The following is a 27246-nucleotide window of genomic DNA, read 5'->3' on the forward strand; positions in this document are numbered from 1 at the left end:
AAGCATGTAAAAGTTTAAGTCCGACGGTAACGGTAAGACCTGCGGAACTGAAATAGCAAGGATATGTTTTAAAAACACTGCACGTCAAACTCCACAAATAGGCCTTACGGAACCACATAACAAATTGATCCCAAATATAAGGTATAAGTGCTATTTATATAATACTTTACAGCCAATGCTTTGAACTAGTGGCTCCTGTCTGGATAACAGAGCGCTGGGACCCGGACACCTAGAAATGTTTGTTACGCTACTTCTGGGATATATGACTTTTTTGGCCAAAAACAGAGCATTAACACATACATTGCATTAAATTCTGTTCACAAAATACAATCTACTGTTAAAATAGCCGGGATAAAGTAAAACCTATTGCTAGAAAGCCAGTTAGGTTGCTCTGTAAAACACACACATTACACACAATTTAATAAATTCTATAAAATACAATATTATGGTATTTTAATACATAGATCTTACAATACTGTATGCGTTGAATGCTACGTAGGTCATATACACTTACAGCCAAGTAAACTGCCCAAATTACTATATAAATTTAACCCTTGGCTAAATATGGGCACAAACACAGCTCTTTAGGGATTTGATTTTATTACAGCTTTTTACTGGCAAGTTAATGATTTTGTGGCTAATGAAACTTCGACACAATGTTTTGCAAGTGTCCTGTGGTGCAAATAACTAGTATTTATCTTTCTAGGAATTACTTGTTTGCTAGAAGTTCTGTAAATCCTTTGGTAGTGACAGATGGCGTTTGTTCGTCCACGCACTGTTAGCTACGTTTTAAAGGAACAGTAGTTTTATTAAACTGCTGTTTAATGGAAGCTTAGGGTTTTAAATGGTAAACTTGTTTGAGCAGGGCCCTTCTCACCTTTTGTTTTATGTCCAAATTGTTTTGTGATGCACCACCTGTTCTGTTAACTATCGTACTGCACTGCAGAATATGATGGTGCTATATAACTCAATAAATAATGATAATGGATTCCATGTCAATTTCTTAACCCAAAGTTTTTTTTTTAATTGCTCCTAATTATAAGCTATCTACAATGATATATATATATAGATATATATATATATATATATATTGGGTTATTTTTATACAAATTACATGTTAGAATGCCTATTTTTCTCTTTATCCTAGTATAAAGAACATAATAAAGAACATTTATCCCAGTATCTTGGAAAACTGGTACCTCTTTCCTTGTCTGTGTAATTATTTCATTATCATAATAGTAGGTATCATAGACAGTTGATTGGGCAAAGAATGCCAAAGTGGGGAAGAACATGGTGAGTGCATAAGGGGGCAAAATGCCACTTACACAAACGAAAAGATGCTTTGTCTCAAACAATTGGAGCTTGTGGATAAAATCTGTAGGGAATGGTAGTCTTAGTTTAATGATGGTTAATGGGTATACTTAAAATTGTTTATCACTTTCCCACATTCTAAATTTTACAGCCCATGAAGTATATTACATACAGAAACCAATCTCACAATTTAAGGAGACAACATTTCCATGGCTGACCCAGGAGAGAATTCAAGAGCGGATTTAGGCAAAACAGGACACTGCGCAGTGAAATGGCACATGCTTTTCAACCTAGTAAATTGTAAAATTTCTTCATTTGCTCTGGAAAAAACCTCGTCTTATAATCGAGCAAATACGGTATTTGGAAGACAAGTAACATCAATGATAGAAAGCTATTATGTTAGTTTTGCCAGAATTGGATGCATCTGAGATAAAACAAAACCAATTTACATGAAGTTTTTTTTTTTTTTTTACTTATTATACTATACACATTCAAGTAAAATAAATTCATATGCCTATTTTCAGGACAGTATGATAAATACAAAGTGTTGGAAGTTTTAATGGTACATTTCCCTTGACACTACATTTATCTTTGTTACTGTTGGCTTAATCGCCTAATAATGTAGAAAATTGAACATCTGATGGCATGCTTGTCAACACATTGGCTTTTAATAAACCCAATAGGCGTATGTGTCACAAACATGTGCTTGATGGAAAGGCTGTGTGTCACATGATACTTTGCATGGGTTTCTGTGGATTGTTGCAGCACTGTTGGCTTTGAGTGATAGTTATGTGTGTTTGCTATTGATTAATGACTGTTTGTACTTAAAAAAGGGAAAGGTTAGTGGATTATAACAGCTTTGTGCTTGACTTTGACTAAGTGACTGTAATTGCTTTTACTCTTGCGAGTGTCACGTGCAATGTAGTCTAGGACAGTATCTAGTGATATTGCCATTATATATATTTATATATATATATATATATATATATATATATATATATATATATATATATATATATATGGTTTACCTAAATATTATACCACAAAGATAATCTCACACCACCATAAGATCAATACTAAAATATTAAAACATGAAAACATGTCTAATATATTTCTTAGCTCAGATAAATCTAAGCACCTTGCAACAAAGGTCCTTCTATGCCATCCTCAAAACAGCGGTCTTGTCATGGCAAAGAGTGACTTCTATTTTTTTTTTCTAACATATTTTTTATTAAATTTTTCATTTAAGAAAAAAAACATTTTTGTTACATATTGTTATACATGTACATAGGCAATGCTGAAGTAAGGTATACATGGTACATAAGTAGAGTTGTTTACATCGTGGAGAATGTGTCAAACAATTCCAGAAAAACATAAAAAATAAAATAAAGGGTAACAGAAGAAAAATAAGAAATGAAGATAAGATAAGTGGAATTTGCACTCCTAAGAATATCCAATACTTATAAGTATACAGATTTGTGATCAGCATATAATACTTTAGTGTATGATGAAAGACCGGGTGGTAGCCTCTGAGTTTTGGTGTGAAGGGTTACAGTAGTTGAACTGTATTGTGTGTGCTGGTTAGCCATATGTCCCATGTTGAATAAAAGTCGTTGGTCCTATTTTGGGCAGAAGAAATCTTAGACTTCTATTTTAACATTCACTGTTCGCGTGGGGAGAAGTGACGTACTCTGGCCTATGCTGACTAGGCCAAGGGTGGCACCAGCTCCTGACACAAAACCAGGCAGAGGAACGCCCTCCTGGGCGATCAAGTCCCTTGGTGTGTCACTTCCTAATGGACCAGCTACAAGTGAGATCTGTAAGCTCCCCAGCAGGCTCATATACACTGGGGACTATGCTGTGCAAAGTGAAAGATGGCATCTGCGGAGGGGGCAGCGCCCAAGGTAAATACACCACTAGTGATGAGTGAAATTCCCAGGAAATAGGGCTCTGCTGTGTGCCACCTCACCCAGACTGATTATTTTTCATTGCAGTATTTTATTTGCTGAAGGGGTCATGTGAATTAACAATCTTATAACTGGAAGGGGAACAAATGAAAGGGGAAATAACACTTTCTCCAATCATTTGTAATCGCTTTTAATTACATTACTGGTACAATACAGAAATCAGCTCGATATGCCTTACGGCTGTGTTTAAAGTCAGGCAGTATAATATAAAACAAACCATAAAAGTTTAATTTTAAATCTTGATGACTAGGACAGAGTAGCTATAAGTCTCAAAGACTATAAACTAAACATGATGAAACGTTTATGACTTCTGTGTTAAGCGGCGACAAGCCCTATTAATTTGTGCAATCCATATAAAACCACCGGGCCATTTATATAACTATATAAAGCAAGTTTATTGGTGATACCCTAAATATGCATTATATGAGGTATTATAGTATGTGAAACATTGAAATCTCATCTCAGCCTAACGTGATAACCCATGTAAAGAAGAATGCATGTTAAAGTATTCTGTGGGTAGATTACTGTGGGTATATATAGATTACCGGATATGCCGTTACATAGGTTTATTGGCCCTGATATATACCCTTTGCTACAATCCAACCTATTTATTTAAGATATAATAATTTTTAAAATGTTACTTTATAATTCAGAAGGCTATATACTATTGAACATTCATTCACATTATATACTCTCGTTTGTAGCTGAATGCCTAACTAGCAATATCCTGGTCACTGTAGAGCATGACCCTTAAGTAATTACAGAGGAAGGAAATGATCATCACCACAAAACTATCCAACAACAATACAATGCGCTTCCAAAAAATGTGCCTTGAACTAACACCCCAAGAGTCTGAGATTATTGCTTCTGCATTCCAGAACTTTCTGGCTGAAGTCCAAGATGGAGGCCTGTTACTGAGTTCAGGTCTCCCAGTTGGTAGAACAAGCTGATATTACATTAGTAACCCAGCCATCTGTTTGCCTTTTTTCCTTTGTATGTGTTCATGTTTTGGTTACTGAAAAATAGTCGATGAGTGAAGAGAAACTTATGCCTACAGAGAATTATGTAAGCCTCTATTAGAAAACCGGTATAAGAATATACAATAAGTTCTTTGTAGAATTTGAAGCACATTATATATCAGGAATGTTATCGTAAACAAATCAGTTCATATAATTTGTCGGGAGTAATTTAAAGATATTTCAAAGACTGAAATATGATATCAATGTGTTGGTTACAGATGATTACTAATAGAAATACAAACTGCATTTTGTACTGAAATGTTTCATTTAACCTACACTACCTGTACAAAAGTGTTGGGACACCTGACCATTACACCAACAGGGCTCTAGTGAAATCACATTCTAAATACATTAATATGTAGTTGCAAGCGGACATACCAGGACATTTTGCACAATGCTATGCTTGCACAAGGCAACGTCCATACAGACATGGTTGGATGAGTTTGTTGTGGAAAAACCTGACTAGCCCACACAGACCACAACAGAGATTGTGAGTTAGGCCTTGTCATCCAACATCAGTGACTGACCTCACAATTGGTCTTCTGGACGAACGGGCAAACATTCCCACAGAAACACTCCAAAATCTTGTGAAAATCCTTCACAAAAGGAAGACCAACTACATATTATGTCTATGTATTTAGAATGCGATGTCATAAATTTCCATGTTGGTGTAATGGCTGTATGTCCCGCTACTTTTGTTTATAAAGTGTAAGATATCCCTATTTGCATCATTTCCAGCCTTCATGTTTGACATCCTAACCATTGACTAATGTTTTTCCTTTCTGTATAATAAAAATGTTTAAAAAAAAAACAATAAAAATAATGTTACACAAAAACACGCTTTTCCCTCCATCTCTGGATCCACAACATTTATATTACTTTATTGTCAAAAGGAGTCCAGCATATTCTTAAAAGCCCCCACTGTATCTACAGTCATCAAGCCCAAGGCCAATGCATCTCAGAGCTTTATTGTCCCTACTGTGAAGAATGTGTACTACTGGAAAATGTAACGGTAGCATTATTCCTAATACTGTAGAATGAAGTAAACATGCAAGTGAAAGCAGCATTACAACACAATATCAATCTAATGTATGGTTTGATATATTGTGCAAAATATTTTAAATTGTTTAGTAAAATCACTTATTACACAGTTTCACTCTTTCTATTAATCTTTTTATTATCCAATCGTGTGGTTCTCTCTGGAATGTAGAATTTCCTGTTTATCTATCGTGGTTTATGTGACCAGTTTTGTAAATTCTTCACCAGGATCACTATAATAACCACATTGTCTGAGAAGTGCATTCTGATTTAGCAAGTCTACATGTAGATGATTGTGTATAAACCACTTTATAGATTGGCAACAGTGGAATTACTAGATATTTATATAGCTCTGTAAGCGAAGACAAAAATACTAAAAATTTCAGTTATTATTTTCTGTGGTCCTCCTGAAAAACGCTAATTAAAAGTTTTCATGTACAGAACTGCAGGAAACTTGTTATTGATGGACATGGTACAATGACCATCCAAGCATAACTAAAGATAAGCATGATATGGTCATTGCTGACTGTGAAAAGAGAATGAGAAGAATGTTCTCCGGTCAATAGAGTGCTTCATTGGTTTCTAAGGCATTAGATCATTGTAAGATGCACAGCTATACTGTGGTTTTAGGAAGACTGAGTGAGAATTTAAATGGTATCCCTTTCTTTTTCCCAGTTTCCATTTTTTAAAATACGTATGACTGATACTATAAAAGAGGAAAAAGTTTATTTACTCTTGGCTAACATAAATGTTAATGTCAACGTATTTGTATGGAAATGATTAATGACTCTTCTATGAAGCACATTAGACCTGGAATGGTTATAACATGAATTCACTGTGTAATTAGATGACTAATTGTGTTGTTGTTACATGCAGCTAATAAATTTTTAGAATGTCCTCTCACCATGTTATAGTTGTTGATGTGAGCACCTGCCAAAGCTTGTTTCTTGGAAGTTGCAGTGAAAGATGATCCTCCTGACTTAATATGCTCAGGGATGCCCACCAGTCCTGTCCAGTTTAGTTCTTCCAAATGTTTCACAAACACACATTTTACTAATGGTAATTTACCAACCTTGGGTAAGGGTTTGTGTGTGACGAGGGTCAAAATACATAGAGAATCGATCTCTGTTATGGTGAACTTACATCTAAACATGTTTATAAATCAGTGCACTGAGGTTTAGGTAAGCTCTATGAAACCTGTCTGTTTGAGGTTTTATTAATGACTAAAAACTTGCTTTTTTGAGAAAGGAAAAATCGGGGTTGCTTATAGATAAGGAAAACAAAATAAACCTGGCATATCTAAAAATCAAAGATGTATGGCATTGTGGCCAATGGCCAGAAAATACATAGATGGACACAAAAACTAAATTCAGGTCTCTGTGCAGGCCAGTCAAGTTCTGTCACCAAACTCATGTCTTTATGTACCTTACTCTGTGCACTGGGGCATAGTTATGCTGGAATAGAAAAGGGTCTTCCCCAAACTGTTCCCACAAAGCTGGAAACAGCATTGCCCAAAATGTCTTCAGCATTGGCCTTCTCGTCCAACATCAGTGTCTGGCCCCACAAATGCTCTGCTGGATGAATGAAACACTCCAAAAGCCTTCCCAAAAGGGTGGAAGCTGTTATAGCTGCAAAGGGGGGGGCCACTACATATTAATGTCTATGTATTGTGACAGAAAGGCCGGTACAGTAGTGGATGGGCGGTATATATACGCCCTACTCTGGCTAATTTTGTGTGTCCTTATGTTTAAAATTAAAGTCCCAGGGAAAGATGTTGTTTGACTACAAACTGCATTACTGGCAGTTTGCAAAACATGGTAAGGGTCCCTGGGGCGGAGCATCTGGAAGAGCAGGGTGGGCCAATGCTCCAACAGCACTAATTGCTGTATTGATCCAATCCAGAGTCTGCATTCTGGACAGGAGCTCCACAGGTGTGGACTAAGTAGCAGCTCACCTGTGGTTGTTTAATTAGCAGGCAGAGGGTAAAAGGAACTGAGCCTGATTCAGAAAAAAAGGCCATTGTTATTCCAGCTGGGAGAGCTAAGGAACTGAGGAGTGGTTTCTCTCTGAAAAGCCATTTTGATGGAAACTTGTGACTTGTTGGAAGGTGAATGTTTGGAGCTGTTTTGTACTAAGTCAGTGCTCAAGCAAAGACTGTTATCCGGTGCTGCTTATAACTGCTGCTGTTTCTTCCTGTAAAATAAACATTGAAACTGAGCTGGATGTATCCTGGGCTTCATTTACCCTAGAAGACTGTGGTAACAACCAAGATCCTTGAAAAAATCCCAAGGAAAAGGGAGGCCTGTCGCATATGGTGGAGATTGCAGGCATCCACGTAAGTCTGTGGGTAGAAGCCATTTACAGCTCACCATGGAGGAAGTTATTAAAGCACTGATCCAGTCTACTTCTGCACAGCAGGAAGCTAATAGGAGAGCTGCAGAAAATAGTGCAGCCCTACAGCAGCTGGTGCTGGCTCAAGCAGAGAATGCTATGATAATGGCCAAAGCACAGAAGGAAAGCACTGATACCTTGGTACAGCATATTGTTATGACACAAGCTGAGGCATTCAGAGTGACCCGTGAGGAACAGCAAACCGCTACCCATGCGCTACAGCAGGAGATTCACGCTTTGTCTGAAAAGCTGAACTGGGACTCTGAAGGGACCTATCAAGGACCCAAGGTGATTCGGGCAAGTCACTATCTTCAAAAGATGACTGCAGTAGATGACACTGAGGCATATCTTCTGGCTTTTGAACGCACAGCAGCGAGAGAAGGATGGCCGGCAGCTGAGTGGGCAAGTATACTGGCACCGTTCCTGAGTGGAGAACCCCAGAAGGCCTACTATGACTTGGAGCCAGTACAGGCCAGTGACTACAGCAAGTTGAAGGATGAAATCCTGGCAAGGCTTGGAGTAACCTCAGCAGTACGTGCACAAAGGTTCCATTCATGGTCATATTCCTCTGACAAAGCTGCAAGATCCCAAATGTTTGACCTAATACATCTGGCCAGGAAGTGGTTACAGCCGGAGGTCAACTCAGCTAGTCACATTGTGGAACTCTTAGTAATGGACCGTTTTTTGCGGGGCTTGCCTCCCACTCTGCGTAGATGGGTTAGTCAAAGTGACCCTCAGACAGCAGACCAATTAATTGCTTTAGTGGAGAGGTATGTAACTGCAGGAGAACTTGCACGTCCTGTTTCAACTGAGCAATCTCGCAATCAGAAGATCCAAGATCCTGGGAAAGCTGGTAAGACTGTTCATGATTTAAGGGGTACTGAAGAACGGCAGGTATATGCGACAGGCCTCCCTTTTCCTTGGGATTTTTTCAAGGATCTTGGTTGTTACCACAGTCTTCTAGGGTAAATGAAGCCCAGGATACATCCAGCTCAGTTTCAATGTTTATTTTACAGGAAGAAACAGCAGCAGTTATAAGCAGCACCGGATAACAGTCTTTGCTTGAGCACTGACTTAGTACAAAACAGCTCCAAACATTCACCTTCCAACAAGTCACAAGTTTCCATCAAAATGGCTTTTCAGAGAGAAACCACTCCTCAGTTCCTTAGCTCTCCCAGCTGGAATAACAATGGCCTTTTTTTCTGAATCAGGCTCAGTTCCTTTTACCCTCTGCCTGCTAATTAATCAACCACAGGTGAGCTGCTACTTAGTCCACACCTGTGGAGCTCCTGTCCAGAATGCAGACTCTGGATTGGATCAATACAGCAATTAGTGCTGTTGGAGCATTGGCCCACCCTGCTCTTCCAGATGCTCCGCCCCAGGGACCCTTACCATGTTTTGCAAACTGCCAGTAATGCAGTTTGTAGTCAAACAACATCTTTCCCTGGGACTTTAATTTTACACATAAGGACACACAAAATTAGCCAGAGTAGGGCGTATATACCGCCCATCCACTACTGTACCGGCCTTTCTGTCACAGTATGTAGAATGCAATGTCATGCAAGTCCCTGATGGCATAATAGTCAGGTGTCCCAATACTTTTCTACATATAGTGCATATGGGAAATTTGTAATGTAATGATGCTAGAAATGTCCTAACACCGAGTTACCTTCACAGATAACTAATTTTAACGAGCAAAAATCTTAACTATGAAGAACCTTTGTAATTATGCAGTTAGTATGTAGAAAACTATGGTGCCAATGTTACCTCTATGTACGTACATTTTAGATTTCTGCAATGGCTCTTAATTTTTTTGACTTGTTTACTATTATGGTTAGTTATAGTCTTTGTGTAGAAGCAAAACTACTTTGGTTATAACAGTTTTTTGTATCATATTTAGTATATTATTCAGAGTAAGATGTACCAATCTAAATACAAATGTTATACTTCAGCATAGTCATGGGCGTAACTACAAGGCCCGGGTGTGTAAATTACCACGGACCCCCCCCAACTTCACCAGGCAACATGTCCCACAGAGCATGGTTAAAACCGAACAAATGTATTTCTTTTCATAGACCGGTATAGTTCATGAATGTCGGATTGTCCTACGGAGACAGTGAAGTTAAAACCTTTGTCAAGACCCCTTGGTGGAAGGGTATATATCCAATATGAGTCTCTTTTTTAAAAATTATTTATGGGAATTTCACCCTCAACTTCCCTCTATTGATGCATTTAATGCCAATAAAATTTAGAATGCCTGGATCTTTATTGTGACAAGATCTAACTTATAATATAATACTGTAGATAACAATCATTTAATACATGTTTTAGAGACTTCATGACAAGCATGGGTGAAAATCATAACGATATACTGTATTTGCCCAATTATAAGACAACCCCCCCCAACATTTGAATATTCATTTAGGAACAAAAGAAAAAGCCTGAATATTAGACTACCCTATAGGAAAAATGTTTTACTATTAAATATTAATTCACGTGTAAACTATTTTTCATATTTAATAAAAACTATGATTGAGAAAAATTGTTTTTTTTTGTTTTTATTTCCTTTTATTTGCCAACCTGCTCCCCAGTTTTGAACATCTGGCCCACGGCTTGCTACTCTGCCCCCCGATATGCCTTATACCTGCCTATTTGCCACTCTGCCTCCATTATGCCACTCTGCCCCCCGGAAATGCCTTTTAACCCCCTATATGCCACTCTGCCCCCCAGATATGCCTTATACCTGCCTATATGCCACTCTGCCTCCATGATATGCCTTTTAACCCCCATTATGCCACTCTGCCCCCCAGAAATGCCTTTTAACCCCCTATATGCCACTCTGCCCCCCCGACTTACCAATGCTTCCCAGACTCGTTCCTCCTACTTCAGACTCCCTGGTATCTAGTGGGTGCAGCCGATAGATGTCTGCGCAATGTTCAGGCGGGGCTTCTATGACTGAGCATCAGCATGACGTGACAGATGACCTCCGCTGCTGCCGGCACTTCCGCCGCATTTGTCCATATGCTACATTTCTGATCATACGTTCAGCGTCTCCCTCTCTAGTAACACTCCCCCCCTTCCCCTCTGAGTTGGCGTACCCCAAGGCTCAGTTCTAGGGCCCCTGCTGTTCTCACTAATCTCAACCTTGGCTTTCAATACCACCTTAATGTAGATGACACCCAGCTCTACCATACATTCCTCAGTTCTCCCTCTCTTTCTCTTAGATCATGTAACTAACTGTCCTGCCTCTGTCTTTAATTGGATGCTTGCACCTCTTGTTTGCATGCGCCTGCCCAGAATCCCTTGTGGTTGTGGCAGCACCATGAGATTTCTGAGGGAAAAAACAAGCTGTCTGGCTTGTCTGGTGTTTGTATCCTTGCTGCCTTGGTGTCACCCTTGACCTCTCATTCACCCTATATATCTAGTCTCTCTAAAAAACTGCTATGTCCATCTTAAAATCATTGCCTCCATTCATCCCTTCATAACACAAGATGCCACTAAGGCCCTAGTTCATCCCCTCATTATCTCTTGTCTTGTATTGTAACCCTGTTTTATCTGGTCTCCCTCATACTCATCTTGCTCCTCTACAATCCACAACGAACACTGCTGCCTTATCTTCCTCACCCATCTCTTTACCAACACCTCTACCCTCTGTCAGTCTACTACTTACATCTTCTCTTCTCCAAATACATTCCTACCTGGCCTCTCCTTTCATCTGATGATCTTTATCTGTTCTGTACTCTGACTTCTAGTTCTCATGCATGCTTGCAAGATTTCCCAATAGCTGTCCCTATCCTCTGGAATGTCCTCCCTGGCCTATCCATATTTCCACTGCCTTCAAAGAATTCCTCAAGACCCACTTCTTTAAGGAAGCCTGTTAACCTTCCTTCCCTAGCCCCTCTCCTGCCTTCGGACAATACTTATACTAGTGTGGCTGGTCCATCTCTAACAGTGGCACTTTTATCTCTTGTGTAATACCTCTTCTGTATGTCAAATGGTTATATGCTGCTTGTTATGACCTGTTTACCCATTGTACAGCACTCCATTCAAGTTCATTCCAGTGGTGTCTGATGGGATTGAGGTTAGGGTTCAGCAATGTGAATAAATCAGTGTAGTTTTATTTCCACACGAGTGGCGGCGTTTAAACCCAATAGGGTTGATGGCATGATTCCAGCATGACTGTACCCCAGTGCACAAAGCAAGGTAGGACATGGTAGGAGTTTGGTGTGGAAGAACTTTACCGGCCCGCACAAATGCTCTACTAGATGAATGGGCAAGAATTCCCACAGAAACACCAACTATGTTTTATGTATTTAGAATGCAATTTCATAAAAGTCCCTGCTGGAATAATGTAAAATCACACACAGTAACAAAAAAGGCACAAAAGGAGGCCCCTGTTTTTGCGAGTTTACAATCTAGTCGCTGTGAATTTCTGCTTCAATGTTTTCCCATGCAACATTTCAATGATCCATAAAACCCACAGAACATTGTGTAGTCTCTACATTTTACTCCATTTTATTCAAAGCCCCCATATTTAGTTCACTTCTATGGCTACACGAGTTGGTCAAGGCATAGCAATATATGCGTATTAACATGCATTCTGAGAAATGTGAATCAAATGAGAATATGAAATTAGATATAAATTGGCCAACAGTGATGTCTTGCACATTTCTTGAAAAATTGAGGTAATACATTTTTTTTTTTTACATAAATCTTAAATTGATTTAGCTAATTTTTAAGCTGGATAAAATGCATTATATCTGCCCTTTACTAAATATATTCCTTTCATAATGAACCATGAAATGAATCAATATCTTGTCAGAATTTCTGCTCACTGTAAACACATTCTTTAATATTTTATGGATTACAGGCAAGAAAACATCTGGTATCTCATTTTGTCTAATCCCTGAAAGCACTCTACATGCTATTTGTTGAGTGTGGGGAAGAACAAGCTTGTGATGGCTGAACATGTCACTTGGCTATGGGACGCATGCACAGAAACACAATATTTCACGAATCAGTGGTTTATGTAATTGAGTTAATGGCATATAAAACAGGGAGTTTCATATATGGAAATCAGCTCTTTACCATAAATGTTTTACCTGTCTCCAAAACATATTTGAAAGAAGCACTTTCTGTCTTGAAGGAACATTTACAAATAAAATAGTTTCTACTAACTTTCCACCTGCAATCAAAATTGTTGTGACATATATGTCACATAACCGCTCACTTCATCACAGTGTTCATGATTGCTGCACGATCCCTCTTTTGGAGCAATTGTGCAGCAGGGGAGAGTTAGGGGTGAAGATACCCCTTAAGGACAATGGGCGGTCCCTAAAACCATTGAAAACAATGCATTTTGCTTTGTCATTAAGGGGTTAAACCAGTTCTTGAAGCTGCCAATGGCAGCTGGAACGCAATTGCCAGTTTTGATTACAGGCTTCTCTGTGAGTTCTGCTTGGCTTTTGCAGTTGCATTTAGCTTGGACACACAAGCGAATCCTGAGCTGGGGCGAATCTCCTAAGTGACATCTCTAAGTGAGGAGTTACAAGCAAAAAGGAGTTAAAAAGCAAGAAGGAGGGTAAAGTATAAATCCTTGTGATTGCATATAATATATTTATATATATTTTGCGCCTTACTGTCTGTTTTTGCCAGTTATTGGAGCTATCCCCATTGCCAAGATGTCCTCCATGTTTGACAATGCGGTCAGGTGTACATCTTGCTCAATGTATGCAATCCTTGAGCAGCGCTTCGAGGGTGCATATTGCTGTGCGAGATGTGTGCGGGTTGCTCATTTGGAAGCACAAATCCTGAGTCTAGAGGAGCAACTGGCAACACTGAGATCTATTGACAACTTGGAGAGGAGTCTGCTGCTCACTGAGCAAGCTCTCTCGCAGGTAGAGGTGGGGGAGGATAGTGGGATGGAGGTACAGGACAGTCAGGCAGCTAGCTGGGTTACAGTTAGAAGGCGGGGTAGGGGGAAAAGCGCCAGGGAGGCTAGTCCTGATCTAGCACACCCCAACAAGTTTGCCCGGTTGGCAGATGAGGGGGATGTTAGTTCAGAGTTAGCAGTACTGCAGCAAGTCACTGCCTCTGACCACCAGAGGGGTGTCTGCTCCAGTAAGGAGGGAAGGAGGAGCGCAGGGCAGGCCAGACAGGTGCTGGTAGTGGGGGACTCAATTATTAGGGGGACAGACAGGGCGATCTGTCACAAAGACCGGGATCGCCGAACAGTGTGTTGTCTGCCTGGCGCTCGAGTTCGGCACATCGCGGATCGGGTTGACAGATTACTGGGAGGGGCTGGAGAAGACCCAGCAGTCATGGTGCACATTGGCACCAATGACAAAGTGAGAGGGAGGCGGAGTGTCCTTAAAAATGATTTCAGGGACTTAGGTAGCAAGCTTAAGGCAAGGACCTCCAAGGTAGTATTTTCTGAAATATTACCTGTACCACGTGCCACACCAGAGAGGCAGCGGGAGATTAGGGAGCTAAACAAGTGGCTCAGAAGCTGGTGTAGGAAGGAGGGGTTTGGGTTCATGGAGAACTGGGCCGACTTCTCTGTCGGATACAGGCTCTACGGTAGGGACGGGCTGCACCTCAATGGGGAGGGTGCAGCTGTGCTTGGGGAGAAGATGGTCAGAAGGGTGGAGGAGTGTTTAAACTAGGGAAAGGGGGGGAGGGAAACTACAATATAGAAGGGGAAGATAGTGTAGATAGAGAGCTGGGGCTTATAAATGTACCTGGGGGTGGAGCAGAGGGAGGGGTTATAATAGTTAATAGGGATAGGCTTCATAGGGAAAAAAACCATACACCTCTAAATTGTATGCTTACTAATGCCAGAAGTCTGACCAATAAAACTGACGAACTGGAGTTAATAATGTCTGAAGAAAATTATGACATAGTGGGTATAACAGAGACATGGTTGGATGATAGCTATGACTGGGCGGTTAACATACAGGGGTATAGTCTATTCAGGAAGGATCGGAAAAAACGAAAAGGGGGAGGAGTTTGCCTTTATGTAAAGTCCAGCCTAAAGGCCACACTGCGGGAGAATATATGTGAGGGAAATGATAATGTGGAGTCATTATGGGTAGAAATATATGGAAAGAAAAATAATAAAATACTGATCGGGGTTTGCTATAAGCCACCAAATATAATGGAAGCAGCAGAAGATCAATTATTAAAGCAAATAAACAAGGCAGCTAATCACAATGAGGTGGTTATTATGGGGGACTTTAACTATCCCGACATAAACTGGGAAACCGAGACCTGTGAATCTCATAAAGGAAACCGGTTTCTGACTATAAGTAAGGATAATTATCTGTCCCAAATGGTACAGGACCCGACTAGAGGGGGCGCCCTACTGGACTTAATATTAACCAACAGACCTGACAGAGTAACTAATGTGCAGGTCAGGGGACATCTAGGAAATAGTGATCACAATATGATGCATTATAACTTGTCCTTCAATAAGGGAACTCTTAGAGGAGCCACAAGAACTATGCACTTTAGGAGGGCAAAGTTTGATCAACTAAGAGAAGCCCTTAACACTGTAAATTGGGAAAATGTCCTCAAAAACAAGAGTACAGACGCTCAATGGGAGATTTTTAAGAATATCTTAAATTCTCACTGTGAAAGGTACATACCGTATGGGAATAAAAGAGTCAGGAACAAGAGAAAACCAATGTGGATAAATAAAAATGTAAAGGGGGCAATAAATGGCAAAAAAAAGGCATTTAAGCTACTAAAACAGGAAGGCAGTGAGGAAGCACTAAAAAGCTATCGGGAAAAAAATAAAATATGTAAAAATCAGATAAAAGCAGCAAAATTGGAGACAGAAAGACTCATTGCCAAAGAGAGTAAAACAAACCCCAAAATGTTCTTTAACTATATAAATAGTAAAAAGGTTAACAATGAAAGCGTTGGCCCCTTAAAAAGTAATGAGGGAGAAGTTATAGACGGGGATCAGGAAAAAGCTAATCTATTAAATATATTCTTCTCTGCTGTATTCACAGAGGAAAATGAAATGCCAGGTAATATACAGCAGGATGAGATAAATGCCCCAGTACATGTCGCCTGTCTAACGCAGGAAGAAGTGCAGTGCCGCCTAAAAAAAATCAAAATAGACAAATCACCAGGTCCAGATGGCATTCACCCCCGCGTTCTAAGGGAGTTAAGTAATGTAATAGACAGACCCCTATTTCTAATATTCAAGGACTCTATAGTGACAGGGTCTGTTCCCCAGGACTGGCGCATAGCAAATGTTGTGCCAATATTCAAAAAGGGGACAAAAAGTGACCCGGGGAATTATAGGCCTGTTAGTTTAACTTCTGTTGTGTGTAAACTGTTTGAGGGTTTCCTAAGAGATGCTATTTTGGAGTATCTCAATGAAAATAAGTGTATGACTCCATATCAGCATGGGTTTACAAGGGATCGGTCCTGTCAAACTAACCTGATCAGCTTTTATGAGGAGGTGAGCTCAAGACTGGATCGGGGTGAATCGCTGGATGTCGTATATCTTGATTTTTCCAAAGCATTTGATATGGTGCCACATAAAAGGCTCGTACATAAAATGAGAATGCTTGGGCTGGGGGAGAATGTGTGTATGTGGGTAAGTAACTGGCTCAGTGATAGGAAACAGAGGGTGGTTATTAATGGTACATACTCTGAGTGGGTGACTGTTGCTAGTGGGGTACCACAGGGGTCAGTTTTGGGTCCTATTCTTTTTAATATATTTATTAATGACCTTGTAGAGGGATTGCATAGTAAAGTATCAATCTTTGCAGACGATACTAAGCTCTGTAACGTGGTTAACACAATAGAGGACAGCGCACGATTACAAATGGATCTGCATAGGTTGGAGGCTTGGGCTGGGATGTGGCAGATGAGGTTCAACACAGATAAATGTAAGGTTATGCACATGGGGAAGAAAAATCCAGGCTGGGAATATGTATTAAATGGGAAAACACTGGGGACGACTGACATGGAAAAGGACTTAGGAGTTTTAGTTAACAGTAAATTTACCTGTAGCGACCAGTGTCAGGCAGCTGCTGCTAAGGCAAATAAAATCATGGGGTGCATCAAAAGGGGCATAGATGCCCACGACAAGGAAATAATTCTACCCCTGTACAAGTCACTAGTCAGACCACACATGGAATACTGTGTACAGTACTGGGCACCAGTGTACAAGAAAGATATAGTGGAGCTGGAGAGGGTTCAAAGACGGGCAACCAGAGTAATAAGGGGAATGGGAGGACTACAGTACCCAGAAAGATTATCAGAATTGGGGTTATTTAGTTTGGAAAAAAGACGGCTTAGGGGGGACTTAATAACTATGTATAAATATATAAGGGGACAGTACAGAGATCACTCCCAGGACCTATTTATACCCAGGACTGTATCTATAACAAGGGGACATCCTCTACGGCTGGAGGAAAGAAGGTTTCTACACCAGCACAGACAGGGGTTCTTTACAGTAAGAGCGGTGAGATTATGGAACTCTCTGCCAGAGGAAGTGGTGATGGTAAACTCAATAAAAGAGTTCAAAAGGAGCCTGGACGTGTTTCTTGAAAGCAATAATATTACAAGTTATGGATATTAGATTAATAGGGACAGAACGTTGATCCAGGGATTTATTCTGATTGCCATATTTGGAGTCGGGAAGGAATTTTCCCCCTGGTATGGGGCAATTGGCATCTGCTTCATAAGGGTTTTTTGCCTTCCTCTGGATCAACACAGTAGGGACACAATATGTATATAGGTTGAACTTGATGGACTTTGGTCATTTTTCAACCTTATGAACTATGTTACTATGTTACTGCCTAATTGCTTTCACAGAGCGATTGTGCAGCTCTTTTGAGAAAGAAAAATGCCCTGCTATGTAAGGGATATGATTGTTAGAGGTTCCGTACAGAGGTGTGGACAGTTAGCGGATTATGTAAGTAAATAAGTAAATAAGTATAAGACATGCATTTTACAGTATGTTCACATTTTAATTTCCAAATACTTTTATTACAATCTCGTAGAAGAAACAGCATAAAAATTTAACGTGCAGCCTCTCATATCCAGCCATCGGCCAAAGTTAGGTACTTTTGTGGCCACCAGCCTTAATGTGCAAGGGCTGGTTCATTATCCTCAGTATGGCCCTGTGGCCAAGTTAACAACATAACGTACAGCAGCATGTATCCAGCTACCAGCCACACATATGTCATTTGGCCATACATAATTGTGGAACATATATCTCTTTCCCTGTAAAAAGAGATGCAAAATATGTGTACACTGTGCATCAGACACACTGGTTGTTGGAGGAGATTCTCATTATTAAATATTTATAATCTATAAATTATTAATACATCAAAGCGCCATGCCAGTTCTCAGAGCTTTTCACAGTATAGTAAATTGTGACGACATTAAGAAATAACTGGAGCTAACTTAAAAAAAAACGGTACGTTTTATAGCCAATTGGAAACCAATTCTTCAATATGATACATCTCCAGCCTTTAAACACGAAGGCTTGCTATTTCTTATTTTTATACAAGTTTATGACTGTGGCACATTAAATGTGCTAATTTCCATCTACAGTCGTTTGCACCAGATTAAGACAGATGGTAGATAGATGGATGGATAGAAATACATATTTTAAAAGAGAGATATAAATATAGCTTGATCTGGATAGAAAGAAAAATATTCATAATGCAATAATTTCCTAAAATGATTAAAATGTGTTAGGCTAGAAAATAAAAATATGTTCACAGATGGCACATGTAAATAGCATCTGTTGGCAGTTGCCTACTCCATATGAGCTTCCACTGGAAGTGCCCACGCAAACATGATATCAGAAATATATAGTGCAACTTCGCATCTGCACAGACAGCAGGTGAACAACTGTTTATTGAAAGTGTAGAAGCCTACCAGATGATTCTTCTTTCATTTAATAAAGCTTCTAAAATTACGAATATGTTTGTGAAACGGACACACAAATTTTATGAGCATGTTGAAAACTTATATTTCTTTTCTAGATCTTTTAGACAAATTAAAACATTTCTATTATAAAATAGAAACAGAAATATCTTTTTTTTTTTTTTTAAATATCTGTCTTTAATATAATGTCGATTTTTTAAGATTGAAAACACCTTTTATTCTTTCTATAAAGCCTTAAAAGAAAGGTTTAATTGTGTTAAAAATAGTGTTTTTACGCGAGACTTACAGTATTAACTAATTACATGACAAAGATGTATCAAGACTACAGAGCATTAATAACAGAATATGGCCAGGGACAAATTTACTTTGGGCACTGCCCTTGGCTTGGCCCACAGCAAAGCTCCACTATCCTCATTGTAGAGCCCTGGGAAATGACATCATATGTAATGCACTCCATGGAAGCTGGACTGGGTTGGGAACTTTGAAGATGATATTACATAAAACTCATTACATTTTTAAAAAGCATTTGCAGTCTGTATAGCACAGATTATGTGTAACTGCTGAGTAAACCACCTAAATGAATTCAACTGCATCTCAATATTACAGTAATACCCCACATGCATAGGTTTCTTTGTTTATTTCAGTGGAAACTCAATTTTCTAACACCAATATTGACTCCAATATCCAGTTAACACATGCATTGTCTCCTATAGGCTGCAGGAGAACCCTGGGTCCAGTCCTGGAAAGTTCCCGGGTATGGTGATGAATCATCCTATAGGGAACAGTTAAAATAGGTAAAAGTAATATTTCTTATTATTATTTCTTCTATGGCATAGCTTTAAAAAGCGTTGGTTATGTAAACGTAAACGTAATGAGGGCTGGCAGATTCAGCAGCCCTTTATGAACAATGGAGATATGTTAAAGATGTTATATCACATTAAAGTAAGAACAGCCAGTTAAACGGCCTCAGACCAAAACATTTTTTTGTTAATTTAAAAACTTCACTGTTTTGCCAGCTTCAGAAATGACCCTTGGCTCTTGGACTGTGAACATGTTCTGCTAACAAACGGACAGAGCTATGAAACTGAGAACAAATAAGCCTGCATATAAATGGAAAAATATTCCCAACAATATTTTTTATTAAAATACTATGCTCAATTCAATCCTATGAGCATATTGACAGGGCCGGCCCGACAATGGAGCCGAGTGGGGCAACCGCTCCAGGCGGCACTTTTGAAGGGGCGGCACTTCGCCGCCCCAAGCCGTTTTTTTTTTTTTTAAAGCGAAAGAGAGAGAAAGGGGCGCCGAGTGGTTTTCGCTTACCAAGCTGTCAGTACCCGCTCGGCGCCCCTCTCTCCTCTGTGGCGAGTCTTCCTGTTCGGTCTCGGTGCCGGCTTGTAATGCTGAGTGCCGGAAGATTTCCGGCGCTCAGCATTACAAGCCAGCACCGAGACCAAACAGGGAGACTCGCCGCAGGACTGCTGAAAGGTAAGTACGAGGGGGGCGGCAGGGAGAGGAAGGGTAGATAAGGGGGGGGCGGCATTTTAAAATTCGCCCCAGGCGGCACATCATCGATGCATTTTCTATGTTGCAGCTATCGGTGGATAGTATATCAGTGTTCTTGTGGTGCATGCTCTGCATGTCACACTGTTAATCCTTTTTAAATGGAATAGCAGCATAGGAAAATAACCCTAAATTTCAATCCAGCAGAGCCACTTTGCGTCAAGCAGATATTTTTATAGAGTCGAACCTAGTTTCATTTAACATGCTTTAGTTCATTCACTGCTTTCATGCTGGCTATTAGCTTAGACATTGTGCTGATATGCAGGTTTTAGACTTTGAGTCTTGTCAGCCAATTAGAATAGTTAAAAAAAGTTCCAGCTCTCTCCCTAATTATATTACGGCGAGGTACTTTTTTTTGCACTGGTGTGTCAGCACAAAGAGAAGTGTATAGTCCAGTTACAATCAGCAATTTCATTGACAATGTTTCCTCCAAACAACAAATGTTAATGACAAAAGGTTCACAAACAATACAGCTTTTCTGGCTGCAATTCTATTTTTCTTTTTTTCCAAATGTAATCACACACATACTATATAGTACAGTATACTGTTCATCAATTCTAGCAACTAGATATTTGAATACTAGCGTATTTTGTGCACTTTTGTCTTCTCTCTTTCGTTCTTCTCTCTATCGTTCTCTCTATCTCTCCCAGCACTCCAATTAAGCCCCACCCACTAAGAAGACAGGGTGAAAGGAGGAGAGAGGCAGAGGACAGAGTGCGCTGGGGTGCAGGAGGGCACAACAAGACAGGAAGGCAGGCAAACTTGTCACATGTTGGAAAAGCAATACTGATTGGTTAGGGTCCAATCAGACTGGATCATGTGCACTCTTTTTGGTCCTTACTTTTGGTCCAGAGTGACTGACATTTCCAATGGTGACAAGCATATTATATACACTATATGACCGAAAATAATGGATACCTCACCATCACACCTATATGAGCTTGTTGGACATCCCATTATAAAACCAAGGGCATTAATATGGAGTCTAGTGGCAGTGTGCTTTACAGCAATCCAGCCTACGCTTGTCATTGCGCATAGTGACCCAAGGAAACCCATTTCAAGTAGCTACCGATGCACAGTGCTTATGTTGATGTTGCTTCCAGAAGCATTTTGGAACTCTTTAGTAAGTGATGTTACAGAGGATAGGTGTCTTTTAGCTGCTACGCACTTCAGCACTTAGCAGCCACGGTCTGTGTAAGCGTACATGGTCTACAGCTTCATGGCTAAGCTGTTGTTACTCCTAGATGCTTGCACTTCACGCTAATAGCATTTACAGAGGACTGGGACAGAACTTTCACGAACTATCTGGTGGCAAAGGTGGCATCCTATGACAGTGCCACATTTAAAGTCATTGAGCTCTTCGGTACACTCTATTCTACTGCCAATGTTTATCTATGGGAAGGCTGCCTATGTGCTTGATTTTAAACACCTATTAACAATCTACTTAGGTGTTGCTAAAACGCCTAAATCCAATAATTGCCACATAGCTACTGAAAATGACTTGCAAATTAATTGTAAGAATGTCTTTTCATGTCTTGATTTTGCAGTGTTTATATAACTTACATAGTGTTTTAGAAGATGTGTTTTTCTTTTTGTATAGTGCAACAGAAAATGCTTCTGTACAGAAAAAAAACTTCCAATTGGGTAAAATTGGAATCACTTACAATTATATATTGGAAAAAACTGTTTTAAATGTGTTTACCTTATACCATTTCAGTGACGCAATATAATGTTTACATATTCTGTCATTATGAGAAATTAGTTGACTGTGCAAGATTTAACATCCTTAAATGCAAGGCTTTGCATTTGTAGAACAAATATGATTATAGCTTAGACACTAAGTGAAGCTATTTGACGAGTATCATGGTACAATTTATTACTCATTCATACTTTGCAATGTTTGCAAATAATAGCAAAATTTGCATTACACATTACTATTCTACTAATTAAAAAAAACAAACCTGACAAAATCCTTATATCGAGTGCTGATGTTAAAGGTTTGCTCCAGCATATATCAAACTTTACTTCACATTGAACATCAAAAAAAAAAACCCTGAATAACAAATGAGAAAAAAAAAGAATACACAGACACTGATAAATATAGTTATATTTAAACAGGGATTTTAAAAATGCTGAATGTTTTACATACCAGAGTTGTATTCAATCTAAATATATTATTTGATATTATAAAACTGATTGTTTTGATATTTGTTTTGTTTCCTCTTCTTTTATGTGGCAATCGTTAATACATTTCTGTAACCAGTTATTTTTGAAAATCACTAACTACTATTAAGCAGGTATATTCTCAACAGTATTTGGCTGTGGCATTGTCTTCTTTAATCTTGTGAAATTTCAAAGTACCTTTGCATCAATTCATAGGTGAGAGATGTCTTTGACACTGGTTTTAGTAAGTTGATGCTGTCTTGGTTATGTTGCATGTGTTAATACGGACAAAATGCTTCAAGGCTATAGCTATACAGCTGCCACATTGCATTACTCTTCGCATATCGGTTTTACCTACACTGTGACCCATATAGTCTAAATAGGTGCTATTCCAGTCATTTGCGATGTAGCATTTTTATACTGAATTTATAAACCGAGATTCAATATTTCCTTCACTCCTCATATATACAGTGTATAAATATATATACCATTACATTTATATCAAGTGACAAAAGAGTTAGTTCTTCTATCTTATATGAAATACCCAAAATTGAGCATCTTGAGCTACAATTTCCCATCATAATGAAACTTGCTCTTGCGGATTGATCTATTAATGGAGCCACGTAGCTTTTCTTCTTACTATTGGCAACCAGTGCATGTTGCAACTATGGTGTGATACATAGCCATACATAGCTGCACAATGAATATTACAACCTCTCTCTTATTGTGCAATGTCAATAAGGAAGTCACTCCATATTGCTTAATTAACCCTTCAGGAAACAATGTTTAAAAATGCAGCCAAAACACATCCTAGAAGAAATCAAGGCTTGTCTGGACCCATACACCGGTTCAAGTCCCACCTTAACACAAATAAAAAAAAACCTCATTAAGTGTATTAGTACAAGCAGAAGTGAAAGCATCAAAGTGGATTTATTGCATTACAAAATCCTACAATTTGTAGATCAACACACTGTAATGGTGTCCACAGATTAAAAGTGCAGGAAAGTTGCCATACTTGTAGATGTGCATTTTCTACCAGAGTATTTGGCACCCCCCCCACACACCAAAAAATAGGGTTGGCAACAATATTTATTTTACAAAGTTGTAAACTTTATGTCAACTGGAAAAGACTAGAAATCTGATAATAAGTCATTAACTTATAAATAAATTAAATAAGTTTAAATAACATTTACAGAACACATATGGTACAGCATAACTCCCATTAGTATATACTGAGCCACACCTTGACGGTAGTGCAGCATAACGCCTATCACTAAATGGTAAGCCAGGCTTTAACGTGGTAGGCCTCTGCCCCTAAAACAGCCTCCCCATACCACTGCTGCCCATAAAACAGCCTCCCCATGCCACCACTGCACCTAAAATAGCCTGTCTGTGCCACTGCTGCCACTAAAATATTCTGCCTGTGCCACCACTTCCCCTAAAACAGCCTGCCTGTGTCACAGCTGCCCCTGATGCAGCCTGCCTGTGCCACCGCTGCCATGGAAGCAGCCTGTCTGTGCCACTGCTGCCACTCAAGCAGCCTGGCTGTGCCACCTCTGCCCTGAAGCAGCCTGCCTGTACCACTACTTCCCCTAAAACAGCCTGCCTGTGCCACCGCTGCCATGGAAGCAGCCTGGCTGTGCCACTGCTGCCACTCAAGCAGCCTGGCTGTGCCACCTCTGCCCTGAAGCCGCCTGCCTGTACCACTACTTCCCCTAAAACAGCCTGTCTGTGCCACCGCTGCCCCTGATGCAGCCTGCCTGTGCCACCGCTGCCATGGAAGCAGCCTGGCTGTGCCACTGCTGCCACTCAAGCAGCCTGGCTGTGCCACCTCTGCCCTGAAGCAGCCTGGCTGTGCCACCTCTGCCCTGAAGCAGCCTGCCTGTACCACCGCTGCCCCTAAAACAGCCTCCCCGTGACGCAGCTGCCCCTAAAACAGCCTGCATGTTGCACCACTGCCCCTAAAAAAGCCTGCCTGTGCCACCTCTGCCCCTGAAGCAGCCTGGCTGTGCCACCTCTATCACTCATAGTTCCTGAAGTGGCTTTCTCATCAGCTGCTTTTGGGTAACGTGTTGTGTATGATAAATAAGGTGTACTAAGTGTGTTGATTCCAAAAAAATTTTGTAGAAAAGTAGAATAAAGAGATTCCTACAATATCTAAGCTGCTCTTACCTAATTAATGTGAACATGTGAAGTGGAAGTGGGAAGAACATTTAAACTTTTAGCACAGATTAAATTTCCTGAATGTACTGGTTAACTCCTTTGTTCATTGACTTTTCAATTTAAAAGCTTTATTACATTGTATAACCAGAAAATCTTTTTTTAGTCTCTGCTCCAGATAGAGAACAGTTTGTTTTGGAATTATACATTTTACAGTTTTGATTTTGGTCCCCATGGAGCCGAAAGCTTGCCTCTGAACTGTGAACATGCTTGTTGGCTCAGTGTTTGGAACAGCTGATGCTAAACCCGGCAAAAAGCCATGCAAGTTAGTGATTTTTATTGCATTAACCACCAGTGCTTCTGTGGTTAGCGCTACATGAAGAATGTGTAAAGGAAAGTTACTTAAGCACTCCAAGGGTTACCCAAACAATGACGGCATTAGTAAGTATATGTCTTTTTATTTAGTGTTTATTATTTAGTGGTACAACTCTGCCAATGTATTAAGAGAGTAGAGAAACCTTCTAACCTTCAGGTGGTATTGTCCTTCTACCTTTACTGTTTTTAATAGGGTTTGCATTGGTATTGACTACCCTGAGTCCCCTCATCTTTCTTTTTAATTTGACGTGACTACACTAGTGTATTATTGAGGGACGCTAGCCTAGGATTCACCTACCATGTGCAGGGGTATTTTGTGTCCTCTATTGGTCTCCTCTGTGTAGACCACCAGAACTCCAGGATTTGCCCGGAGACTCCGGGTGAAGTGTCACATCTCTGGTCCTTCAGGTACTGAATATCCTGGTAGCAGGAGCGGCATCTATGCACGCCTACCCCTTACAATCTAAGGAGTTTGTGGGTATCCACACCCTTGTACGTGGGTAGCCCTACCTATATACATCCCAAGCCATACCCATGCGTGCCATAAATCCCAAAGAGGGAGTACTCCAGTTAGCCCAAGCCTGAAAATTCCAAGGTAGGGAGATATAGAATTCTGTGGCTCACTGAGGCAAGAATACACCAATGCCTTTCTAGTAAAATCTTTTGTCTCTACATGTTTTCCATAAAAAGTACTAGACATATACAACCATTTCCTTTACAATTACTGAAATGTGTTTAATAGAATGCTAAAAAAAACTGAACTAAGGCAAATTATATAATTATGTTCATTTTGTGTTAGTTATTTTTATACTCAGGTTTCTTATCTAATCCTTTTTTACCCATCGTCTCTGTTTCTTTGTTCTGTATAATTATAAATCCATAAATTCCATTATATGTTCAGAAATAAAATCCAAATTTTTTCTTTGATAGAAATTACATTGGAATTAAATGGAGCAAAATTAATGAAATAAAAATCCCCTAGTCCTGCATTTTCATTATTATAGTTTTGCCCTCTATAATTTTAACAAGCTTTAAAGTGGTCAAATGCAGAAACCTCAGGAACCAAAATAGTACATTGGAAACAATGGTTAATAGAAATAAACTATATATTGTTATTTTATTTCAAACAAGAGTTTTATAAACTTTGTATATGTTCTTGCTACGCACATATGTGAGTTAAAACCATGCTTATTTGTTTTAATGTACTTGTCCTAACTCTAGATCTCTTCCTTTTCTACTACATCTGAATCACTTGTGTCCAACTGCTTACTCCCTTTTCAGGCGGTTACTATGAAGCTACTGTCTCAGATATTCAACTGAAACATCTCTCACTATGGTGACAAGGAGCTTATCCACTGCCTAATGCAAGGTCCATTTATCTATATCTCTGCTACTTTCAGCACAGCTGACAACCCACACCTTTTCTCCATTGATTTTTTTCTATAAGCTTCTTCTAAGTGATGTACAGTATTTATAAGTGCTGCTGCTTTAGGCCTGACCCAGACCAACACCCCTAGCTGAACAGCAGATCGACCTAATTTTCTTTTTTTACCCCACTTTATATTTTATCATCAGCGTAAAATGAGATCACAGCGTTTGCCAGAATAACATGAATCACATTATGTATCAGAATTATTGATGGAATCAATGAATATGTACATCATAGTCATCTGCAGTGGCGGAACTACCAGGGTCGCAGGGGTCGCGACTGCGACCGGGCCCTGGCACTCTGCCAGTAAGGGGGCCCCAAGGGGTGCCGAGCGGTCGTTTTCAGCAACCACACAGCATCCTATCTCTTCTGCTCCCTGCCGCCGCCTGCCTCAGCGCTGTGAACTACAAAGGGGGGTAGGGAGAGGGTAGATAGTGAGAAGGGGGTAGGGAGAGGGTAGATGGTGAGAAGGGGGTAGGGAGAGGGTAGATAGTGAGAAGGGAGGGAGAGGGGGTAGATAGCCTGAGAAGGGGGAGAGAGAGAGTAGATAGTTTGAGAGGGTTAGATAGTGTGAGAAGGGGTAGATAGTGTGAGAAGGGGGTTAGAGGAGGTAGATAGTATGAGAAGGGGGTTAGAGGGGGTAGATAGTGTGAGAAGGGGGAAAGGGGTAGATCGTGTGAGAAGGGGAGAGAGGGGTAGATAGTGTAAGAAGAGGGGGAGAGGGGGTAGATAGTGTGAGACGAGGGGGGATGGGATAGATAGTGTGAGGAGAGGGGGTAGATAGTGTGAGAAGAGGGGCGAAGGGGGAAAAAAGTAAGAAATTAATTAATATGTGGATGAATTGTGTGTTATTTATAGCTAACCCCCCATTTCAGCGAGAAACACCCCCATTTCAAGAAAAAAATGGGCA

General features: G+C 39.9%; 1 protein-coding gene across 1 annotated transcript in view; it reads left to right on the forward strand.

Annotated features, from left to right (window-relative positions):
• Nucleotides 1–7705: 7705 nt before the first annotated feature.
• The window catches only part of LOC149289386 (protocadherin Fat 4-like), a 197976-nt gene continuing 178435 nt past the window's right edge, over nucleotides 7706–27246 (forward strand). The window contains exon 1 of the mRNA XM_089490751.1: nucleotides 7706–8579. Coding sequence (XP_089346877.1) covers nucleotides 7706–8579 — 874 coding nt within the window. The remainder of the gene's footprint in view (nucleotides 8580–27246) is intronic.

Source organism: Sceloporus occidentalis, unplaced genomic scaffold (assembly GCF_023333645.1).
Source record: "Sceloporus occidentalis isolate IW3139 unplaced genomic scaffold, rSceOcc1.0.p SCAF_46, whole genome shotgun sequence".
Classification (NCBI taxonomy): Eukaryota; Metazoa; Chordata; class Lepidosauria; order Squamata; family Phrynosomatidae; genus Sceloporus; species Sceloporus occidentalis.